Source organism: Oncorhynchus nerka, linkage group LG4, assembly GCF_034236695.1.
Source record: "Oncorhynchus nerka isolate Pitt River linkage group LG4, Oner_Uvic_2.0, whole genome shotgun sequence".
Classification (NCBI taxonomy): domain Eukaryota; kingdom Metazoa; phylum Chordata; class Actinopteri; order Salmoniformes; family Salmonidae; genus Oncorhynchus; species Oncorhynchus nerka.
This window is the reverse complement of record NC_088399.1, coordinates 67,660,705-67,671,697: the sequence shown is the minus strand read 5'-3', so window position 1 is coordinate 67,671,697 and position 10,993 is coordinate 67,660,705. Positions and strand designations below refer to the sequence as shown.

Genomic DNA, 10,993 nt, shown 5'->3' with positions numbered 1-10,993 from the left:
CATTGCCATACCTCTGACCAGCCTTTATCCACTATGAAGGTTGCTGTAAATTGTTGTTCAGATGTATAAGATGTGGAAGTTGTTATGAGTGGGGAATATGGCTGAAAGGCCTTGCTTTTCCCAGGACATGCAGGGCATGTAGCCTACTGTGTTCGTTCAGTGTCCCTGTGTCTGGCATCCTAGGTTTAAAACAATACCCCTGTCGGTATGAAGAACAGCCAAATATAGCTGTTGCACACCCCAGGTCTGATTTTAGCTTCTGGGGATAGGGTGCATACTATGACTGGTTTGTAACTATGCAGGAGTTCCATCCTAATGTGTTGGCATCAGTGGTGTAGTGCTATTTTTTTTAGGTGCAGAGAGCCTATATAATTTAGACATAATTTCTCTATCAAAGTTTGCACCAAATTTGGAATATTATTATAGACTATGCATGAAATGCATCCTCCAGTTGAAATGTCTGTGTAAGCCCAAACATATTGTCTCAAGAAAATGTAATATGTTTAATACCCTCAAACACCAAGTTAGGCGTACCTAATTTCCAAATAGGCCATCATCACTGTCAATTGTAAATTATAATTCTTCACCTTTTACTGGTGAAATGTCCAAATTGTGTCTGCATGCCAATCATTTGATCTTAATCAGTTTCACGGGAATATGTGCTGTTGAGAAAATAAATGTGACTATTCAGATTCAGTTAACCATCCTAAAATCTCACTCGACAGTAAGTGTTTTTGGTGTAACAGGAACGTTATAGGCCCACTATGCTATGCTATTATATTCGGTTCTGTTATGTAAAATATCATTTTGTGATCTTGACACTTCAGAATTTTTTTCCCAGAAATATTTTTACCAGCTCAGTGGATATAGCGCTGCAATATATATACTTTGCCAGGGAGGCTTTATTTCAAGGGAAGCAATCCTTAAAAATGTTTTTGCAGACTTTAGTATTCAAAAAAACACTACAGTGAATACTAGTATTTATACCATATACCATAGTATTTTTTCATGTGGATATATCTGTTATCTGCTGTTGATTTTTCTTCCACAGCAACCACGTTTGTCGTACCCACTCATCAAGTTCAGAATGGGCAAGTAATGGTGACTCAATGGGGTGGAACGATCTCAAGGGAAACAGTCATTAGCCGATATGCGTTGATGCGTTTCAACCATTTCAGTTCACCATCTGCTACTTCTTTGGTCAACCATTAACTTTGGGAATGTTTTTATCTGTCCTATGCCACCCTCATCCTTTGACCCTAGGGAAGTTGTATGCACCTGACGGCTGTACATGTAAATGCCTACCCACGACATATAACCAAGCCAAACAGTTTGCCCATGTACATTAGTGCAGACGTTGGCAGAAATTGCAATGGACAAGCATGGCACGGCACGAAGATGGGCACATGTACAACGAACATAGGTAGTTCTTGTGACCTCACAGAGCTGTGTGAGGCCATGTGTCCACAAATGTGAGGCTAGCCTGAATGCAAAAGAAGGATGCGCCCAGGAAATGGCCGTGTCAAGGTCTCCCCAGGTCATGTGACCACTAACCCTATGGTGTCTGAATGCCTCACGGATCTCAAGTTAGGCTCAACCCCATATAGTCAGACAGAAAGTGAAAATGAAGCATATGCTTTAGAGGTTGTGAGAGAAGAGGGGGTGGAGCGTGGTGTACTATACCTTGTCTGCTGCTGCTGGACAGAAGATAACCGATGGCCCTTATCACTCGACCCACAGAAGTAGCACTCATGCACGTCAGCACCGAAACACAGAGTAGAAAACATGCTTTGGAAAAATTAAATTTGTTCATGCGTGGACCCTCAGTCTTGACTGCATGCATCACTGACCAGACAAGGGCGAGAACAATTAAGAAGTCTTCTCCAAACTTCATCTCTCGTCATCTTTAATCTTGTCTCCCTCAGTCGATTGTTAAAAGGCCAAATTACCAAAATAGTCTGGCCACAGGCTTGTAGGATAACCAACCCATTTAGGTAACACAGTATAAGCAAAATTACATGACTTTGGATTCCCGCGCTAGAGACAGACGAAACTGAGAAAACCATCTAATTGGGGACATAGTTGAATAATTATGAGATGAAGGGGTAGAAACCTGGGGAAAACATAATTGGGATCACTAGACATGGAGGTAACTTGAAAGGATAAAAGGACAAGCTTCCTAAAGGGAATGTTTCCAAAGAATTGTGTTTATCCTTGTTCAGTTTTTAGGGCAGGAAGTTTTAACATCCAAGGCAGGGATTCAATCCGATCGTGGATTTAGACAATGCACCATTAAAATGTTATTTCCAATTGAGCAGACATATATAGAGTGGAACATGAATGTGGTCTCTGCGAATGCGGGAACATTGCTTTTAAAACGTGCATTGCAGACAAAGCGCAATCGGATTGAATCCCGGCCCAAGTATATATGCTCATTATCGTGGACTCTAGAAAATCAATGTCTGGAAATATCTGCAAGGTTTTCTCTTAACTCAAAGCTACTCCATCTCCTATTTATTGATGGATATGGACTCTCTCCGTGTGAGATAAAGACACTCAAGTAGTTATTGGGGTGTTTGGTTTGCAACAAATTCTCAATATTATGGTAACTTATGTCATTTTTTACAGTTAATTGACACTGAGAATTTGAGAAATATTCACAACCAAATCTCATCCAAAGGGAAGACTTTTCTTGATGGGCAGCCCCATTTTCCTTTGCTTCAACCCTCCTGCTGTGTTCCGGTCGAATTGGACCGATTAACAAGTTTTCTCTCTGAAAAATGTAGTTCATTTAATCTGATTGTCATAAGGTTCCAATACTTTGTCCACACAGGGCATCTGAACACACAAAATACATTTTGATGATTTTCATTACATTTTGGGTGTTTTATTTAACTTTTGTACACCTGTGGTGTTCCCAGTCAAAAATGACCAGCCATTAGAAATTAATGGCTGAGACTACAACTAGTGTATAAAATTGAGTTCAGGCACATGCCCATTCTTCAGATAGACACACTTCCTCTCCCAGACTCCCACATGTACTGTATGTGTGTTTTGAGCACACACCTCACTCCACTTCTTGGCTTCCATGCCAACCCCCACGGGAACCTTTCCCCAATAGAATCTTTCCCCCACGGGAACCACACCTGTTGGCATTCTTACAAACAATCGCAACATTGTCTCAATAATATATAAAACTTTTCTCGTAGCTCTGGTATATAAAACTTTTTTGAGGCCTTGCTCACAATTAATTCTGTGGCAGCACAATGACCAAACGATATACTGTATGTGAGGCTCTTGATCATATCTTTGACCATGACACTGGTGAGGAGAGGCCAGGAAACTGACAGTACAGATGCATTAGAGGAGGAAGTGTCAGATGTTGAAGACAACACAGAATATGATCCAGACCAAGAGACAACCGATGTGGAACAATCCAGTGATGAGGAGGAGGGCCCTGCTGAGGTTGTTGTTACATTCCGGTCAAATGGGAATTTGTCCTGGTCGGCTGTGTTCGGCTGAAAATGTTATCAGGATGATCCCAGGGCCAACGAGATATGCCATATCCCGGGTTGAGGACATAAAATTGTGCCACTATTTAATTTTTAAAAATGGTTTCAAAACAAATGTTCTTGTTAAACTTTGACACAAAGTAGTCTGATAAATGTTTCATCTGTTTGTTATTGTCAAATTAATCCATTATGCTTTTTTAAAACTTAAAAACAAGTTGTATGAGCTCAGGTCAATGAGGCTTACAAGCCATAAATAGCAAATAGAAGTTCAAAACTTGTAATGTTCACAAGAACTTAAGTTGATAAGATCCAACACATAATCAGCTATAATGAATTAACAATAAGGGGGTTAAGGGTCACATCCTGTGCAAGGCATTAGGGCTCTACTCAATCCTCAGTTCTGAGCCTTTAGTTCTGATAGTACCAATATTATGTTCATACTATCACAATAGTAGTTTGTGATAAAATGTACCCAACTGGCTTGGCACCATTATTGCTTGGCTATACAGTGTAATGATTGTCATCATGTACCACATAATTTAGTGCAACTTTTTATTTATAGAAAACAGTCTCATACAAAAAAATGTCCATTTACAATATGCACAAAATATGAAATATGCATTGCATTCTCAGAGATCAATTTTACAACATTTGTTCAGCTTAGGCAGCCCACAGTGAAACGCTTTCTAAGATAAACCCAAATATATTGTCAATATTATTTTCACAAAAGGTGCATTTCCTCAATGTCTTATGCACAAAATACACCAGTTTGTCTTGTGATTCAGCCCTCATTTGAAATACAAAACTATTTGAGCCCTTGCTGTGGTGATACCACAACAATATATCAGTGGTTGAGTTGGAGACACACCCAACAAAACACGGGAGAAACCAATCTAAACCATGAGATCTCCTGTAGGAGGTCAGAGCAATATGCATCCATAAGAAAATGGAATACCATAGAAGACACTGGTACAGAATATTGGACTCGGCATGATTGTCCTTGGGAAGATATATTCAACATGTCCTAACACAACATTGCTTGCTTTTATTTTAGAAGAAATAGAATTAGGAAAAAATATGCTTCCTCAGATGAAATCCCACATTTGTGAAATACAGGAATTATATGGAATGACTAAACACCATGAAGAACACACCCAACAAGCAAAGAGCTTATTCATAATCAGTCAGGGACTTGTCAACAAATGCTTGGCCCCAGTGGGAAACTCATGGGGATCACATGGTTTATAAAGGACTATAAGATCCCTCTTAATTTCTTAACATTCATCTCTTATGTATTAAGAACATTGAGGGTATTGGAAGGAGCAGCTTATTCACACCAAGACGTCGCAAACCATGAAGTCTGCAGTGTCATGCTCAGGTGCAGAAACCTGAACAGCAACAGTCCAGGAGGAAACAGAACCAGATCCGGCTTAGGTGGTGCTGCAAAGATGGCCGACAGCGCCAGCACAAGAAAGGCCTCTTGCCTCGTGACCTTCACATCCTCTTCTTTTCTCGATGCAGGGCCGGCTCCGATACACCACATCACTTCCCAAAGTCCGTCCAACACTAGTTTGGATATTCTGCTCCTTTTCAAGTGAGCTAAGTGCCAGAAGTGGCCCTTGTACAGTGGACCAGAGTTCTGGAAGCGCTGAGGTATTTCAGCAGACCTGCAGCATGCGAGTGTTGCCATTGAACTCCTCATCAACCTGAAACCGGCGAGAGACACTTGTGTTAGATCACCTGCTCATCAATTCAATCACAACGAACTAGTACCATCATGGTAGTACCATCATTTATTTTCAAGACACTCACCTCAGAGTAGGCAGGCAGGGGTGGAAACTGGAAGGCTGAGGAGTGCATGAAGATGGGGCTGTCATCACCGTCGTAATCATTCAGCAGGGGCGTGAGGGGCTGATCCAGGCGGCAGTCGCGGGTGACGTCGCAGTAGCTGGGGGGAGCAGAGGGCATGCGAAGGGACACCCAGCTGGCTGAGGCATTGCTGACCGAGCCGTCTGTGCTGCTCACGCTGTTGGTGCGGCTGCCCAGGCCGGCTGTGCCGATGACCAGCGGCAGCTCCAGGATCAGCTTCTCGCTGCCTGGGATGTGCATGTAGATCTGGAGGAGAGGATAACGGTTAGAAACCAGACTTGCTGAGTGACCATTTCAAAAGGCTGCATGTCTAACTAGTGCGGACACTTGGCTCATCCTCTTATCTAATTAAAGTGGTGTCGGATTTAGAGTAATGAACATACTATTATAAGCACGTCTATGATAATAGCGACGAGTTAGTTTAAAGGTTGATAAACACTTAATTTCACCAATGAGAGGCCATTGCTACTAGAAATGGCTGCTTACCACAAACCCATTAGCACTATCCTATGATGCTAATTCGAGGGGATCAAGATGCTCACCATGAGGGCGTACTCCACACGGATGATGTTGCAGCCCAGCATGGAGGGCTTGATCTTGGGCACACGGATGGTCTTGCCCTGCCAGGCGTCGCACATACCGGAGATGATGTGGTTGCCACGCACAGAGGAGAGCTTCTGACGGAAGACCTTTGTCCTGCCATTGGCCTGGTAGGTGTGCTTGGAGATGATGGCTGCCTTGGGCACCACAATACGTGAGCAGGTGTTCTCAAACTTGGCACAGATGCAGATGTCCTCGCCCTCACAGAACCCCTTGCGATCGATCTTGGCGTTGAGGGACACCTGGCCGTCGGGAATGAACATGCAGGTGACCTTCTTCTCCTTCATGCCGCCTGTAGGAGACTGAAGAGGGAGAGAAAGAAACTGGTTACACATGGGCTCACTTTAACAGATGTTTAACCATGCTTTTGAGATCTCTAATTCAATACATCTATTCCTTCATGTTCACAAATGCCACGTTTTCTAAATTGTTTAAAGACTTCTAGGACCTATGACTTGAATTGCATGAGGTCAAATCTGTCCATGCTTTACATGGAAGACTGCTGAGCAGGATGAGGCACAGGTGCCCAACCTGAAGCATCACATCTGGGCATGTCACAACTGTAATTCTAAAGGCTGGTTGAAGTTAACACTAAGGGAAACACCTGATACAGACTGCTCACTCTTAATGCTTTCAGATTGTCATCTGTTGTGTATCAGCAATACCATTAAAAGGTGAATTTCCACAGAGTTCAGGTGGCTAGTTGGCTTGCACTTCAGCTATTTTTACTTTTGCAGTTCAGGCTTTGTGATAAGTGAGAGATTAACTCACCAGCAGATCTGGGGTGTTCACATCCAGGGGCTCCTCCACCTCAAAGTGCTTCTTGCACTCCAGGGCAGGCTGGGCAGGCCTCTCCATCAAGGCCTTGACAAAGTACTGGACATAGCCAAACTTTCCCTTGTAGGAAGACACAATCTGCCTGTGGGGAAACAAAAAGATAAGGCAGAGCCACATACAGAGGAAGCTTTATATTGTATTGACTTACTAAAATACAGGCCAATGCAAAGAGACTTACCCTTGCTGGGGGAGCTCAAATCCAAACATGTACTCGTACTTGTTGCCAGGTCTTAGGACAACTGATCCATCATGATCTGAAATGGTTAATAAAGTGTTTTAATAATGATGATTTGCCTGATTAGTCGAAACGGCAAGATACAAGCTTGCTTTAATAAAAATAAAAAGTTAGACTATCAGCTATGTTAATTTCTAAAGCCTAACGTTGGAGGTTTGCCAAGAACACCATGCTACCCTCAGCCTAGTACTGTGAAACAGAGATGATGTTTTTGACGCCTCAGAATGGGATTCCCTGTATACATACACTCCACATATACTACTCAGCCACTGCTGCCAGCAGCTTTTGCATAGGCCAGTCATTCATTCCATGGAATTCAACTCTGAAGTCAATGACTACTGAAGTAGGAGACACTTTCAGTTTAAAAAACAGCTCATAACTGTTAGGTAAACTAACTTGATACTTCACATGAATCTGTAATTCGAGCCTTACAGCGACAGTCACATTTGAAATGCATGTAATAATCACAAACTGATCTTCGTCTACTATGCGTATCTACATGGCTAACGTTACACTTGAAAATAAGTTATTCATCATATTGATTTTACGGAATAATTCAATGAGGATCTTACCAGCTGGGTGGTCAACAAGTTGAACAACTTCTTCGTATCTCAAGTATTCATTCTGCTCTCTGCATTTCTGCTTTCCTTTGGCATATTCCACTTTGGCGCATCCAACTCCGAGTACCCTCATAGCCGAGACTCTGGTCACCTCCGCTACTTCCACCACGATCCTCCCGGCTACTTTGTCTCCACTGCAGTAGAAAGCCTTGCTAGCATCGCTGAAAATGACCTCGAAAGTCTTCACTCTCTTTGGCATAGCAACCATGTTTGCTATTTAGTCGATATCCAAGTCTAATAGTTACACTGCAAGAAGTTCAGAGTTATTCCAACTCCAAATCAATGTTTTGTTGTTCAATAAGACGGTCAATATAATTAATTGATTGAGGTTTAATGAACTACGACTGTGAAGCAGCGCAAAAATATTGCTTTGGTGTAAGCCTATCCACAAGTATCTCCAACCTACTCTCAAGTTAACTTTAGGAGCTACAAACAAAGGAGGAAGGCGCAGCTTTTATATGAGGAGGCCAGCCAGTGATTCACCAGCGTTGTTGATCACTTCAACTGAGCATGTGGAAGCAGAATGCACAGCATGGCTCAGCGCATGAACATCGATGTTTGTGTCGTCTGCAACCAATCAGCGCCCGGGAACGGCGCGTGGACACCTCGTGGCTGAGAGGATAGAGCGAGTGCTCAGCAGCTGTCACAGAGGAAGGGCTTATGGAGGAGTGGCTAGATTCTTGTTTGTAGCTTTTTACAGTCTGTGGTCTTTTGGAGAGCGAAATTAACTTCACAAGCCTGGGACAGGAAGGATAACTCTTAAATATATTAATTAGTATAGTTTTTTTTTACAGCCCCGTCGAGGTACATTTTGTTCAGATTTGACCCTCCTGGGAGTGGATAAAGAAGTGTCATGGCACTACAAACTACACTGAGTGTACAAACAATTAGGAACACCTGCTCTTTCCATGACATAGACCAGTGGTTCCCATATTTTTTCAGTTATTGTACCACCAACGGAATTCTGCTCTACCCAGAGTACCCCTGAAGTATCCCCTCATGTGCATTTTACCAGTAGGCCTATGGTCTCATGAGTCTTCTCAAGTACCCCCTGTGAATATGCTAAGTACCCCCAGGTACCCCTGGTTGGGAAACATTGACATAGACAGACCAGGTGAAGGCTATGATCCCTTATTGATGTCACCTGTTATTAAATCCACTTCAAGCTGTGTAGATGAATGGAGGAGAGAGGTTAAAGATGGATTTTTAAGCCTTGAGAGGAAACAAAATCAAATATTATAGGTCGCATACACGTTTAGCATTAGTTATTAAGGGTGTTGCGAAATGCTTTTGTTCCTAGCTCCAACAGTGTAGTAATATCTAACAATACACAGAAACCTAAAAGTCAAAGAATTGAATTAAGAAATATTAGGACGAGCAATGTCAGAGTCCGGAGAATAAATGCATATATATATATATATATATTTATATATATACACACACCTACTCATTCCAGGGTTTTTCTTTATTTTAAATATTTTCTATGTTGTAGAATAATAGTGAAGACATCAAAACTATGAAATAGCACAGGGAATCTTGTAGTAACCAAAAAAGTGTTAAACAAATCTAAATATATTTTATATTGAGATTCTTCAAATTAGCCACCCTTTGCCTTGATGACAGCTTTTCACACGCTTGGCATTCTCTCAACCAGCTTCATGAGGTAGTCACCTGGAATGCATTTAAATTATCAGGTATGCCTTGTTAAAAGTTAATTTGTGGAATTTCTTTCCTTCTTAATGTGTTTGAGCCAATCTGTGGTGTTGTGACATGGTAGGGGTGGTATACAGAAGATAGCGGTATACCAGGTCCATATTATGGCAAGAACAGCTCAAATAGCAAAGAGAAATAACAGAAAGTTTCTTCAAGTACAGTCGAAAAAACCAACCAGCGCTATGATGAAAATGGCTCTCATGAGGACCGCCACAGGAAAGAAAGGCCCAGAGTTACCTCTGCTGCAGAGGATATGTTTATTGGAGTTACCCGCCTCAGAAATTGCAGCCCAAATAAATGCTTCACAGAGTTCAAGTAACAGACACATCTCAACATCAACTGTTCAGAGGAGACTGCATGAATAAGACCTTCATGGTCGAATTTCTGCAAAGAAACCACTACTAAAAGACACCAATAAGAAGAAGAGACTTGCTTGGGCCAAGAAACATGAGTAATGGACATTAGACCGGTGGAAATGATGGTGTGGGGGTGCTTTGCTGGTGACACTGTCAGTGATTTATTTAGAATTCAAAGCACACTTATTAACCTGCATGGCTACCACAGCATTCTGCAGCGATATGCCATCCCATCTGGTTTGCGCTTAGTGGGAATAAAATTCGTTTTTCAACAGGACAATGACCCAAAACACACCTCCAAGCTCTGTAAGGGCTATTTGACCATGACCTGGCCTCCACAATCACCTGACCTCAACCCAATTGAGATGGTTTGGGATAAGTTGGATCACAGAGTGAAGGAAAAGCAGCCAACAAGTGCTCAGCATATGTGGGAACTCCTTCAAGACTGTTGGAAAAGCATTCCTCATTAAGCGGGTTGAGAAAATGCCAAGAGTGTGCAAAGCTGTCATCAAGGAAAAGGGTGGCTACTTTGAAGAATCTCAATATAAAATATATTTAGATTTGTTTAACACTTTTTTGGTTACTACATGATTCCATATGTAATTATTTCATAGTTTTGATGTCTTCACTATTATTCTTTAATATAGAAAATATTTAAAATAAAGAAAAACCCTTGAATGAGTAGGTGTGTCCAAACATTTGACTGTACTGTATGTATATATGATGGGATGTATAGACATATGGACCAAAAGTATGTAGACAACTGCTCGTCAAACATATCATTCCAAAATGATGGGCATTCATATGGAGTTGGCCTCTCCTTTGCTGCTATAACAGCCTCTACTAGATGTTGGAACTTTGCTGCTGGGACTTGCTTCCATTCAGCCACAAAGAGCATTACGCCTCGATCACACCGAAAGTGTCATTGCATGTTGGTACACCAGAAGTGTTTTCTTTTCCATTGGAACGCTGTGTTTTTATTGCAGCCATGCTTTGCAGAGGCAGTTGCAGTGCTTTCTTTGTGGTGCATGCATTGGATTTATCAAACGTATGTATCAAACTGTATGTGTAGACTGCTTGACAGAAATGGTAGCAGAAGGTGAGTGTTGAACTTTTGTTGCACACATGTCCAGATGATGCTGCAAACCATTTTGCGTAATGACGCTGTCGGTGTGATCGAAGTGTTTGTGAGGTCGGGCACTGATGTTGTGCAATTAGGACTGGCTTGCAGTCGGGGTTCCAATTCACCCC

General features: G+C 42.0%; 1 protein-coding gene across 1 annotated transcript; it reads right to left on the bottom strand.

The window, feature by feature from the left end:
• Nucleotides 1-4,050: 4,050 nt before the first annotated feature.
• On the bottom strand, nucleotides 4,051-8,108 carry LOC115128493 (thioredoxin-interacting protein-like). The gene is made up of 6 exons (XM_029658364.2): nucleotides 7,626-8,108; nucleotides 6,997-7,072; nucleotides 6,753-6,900; nucleotides 5,924-6,283; nucleotides 5,325-5,627; nucleotides 4,051-5,218 (listed from the first exon to the last, which is right to left on the bottom strand). Exons 1-6 carry the CDS (start codon nucleotides 7,879-7,881, stop codon nucleotides 5,171-5,173), a joined length of 1,191 nt encoding a protein of 396 aa, XP_029514224.1. The 5' UTR covers nucleotides 7,882-8,108; the 3' UTR covers nucleotides 4,051-5,170.
• Nucleotides 8,109-10,993: the final 2,885 nt, after the last annotated feature.

Excerpts from the sequence above, each read along its gene's own strand:
- LOC115128493 (XM_029658364.2), bottom strand. The coding sequence starts at position 7,881 with ATGGTTGCTATGCCAAAGAGAGTGAAGACTTTCGAGGTCATTTTCAGC. Across the intron at positions 5,628-5,923 it reads GTGTGGAGTACGCCCTCATG|ATCTACATGCACATCCCAGG; the intron begins GTGAGCATCTTG and ends CCTCTCCTCCAG. Across the intron at positions 5,219-5,324 it reads CCCTGCCTGCCTACTCTGAG|GTTGATGAGGAGTTCAATGG; the intron begins GTGAGTGTCTTG and ends CGCCGGTTTCAG.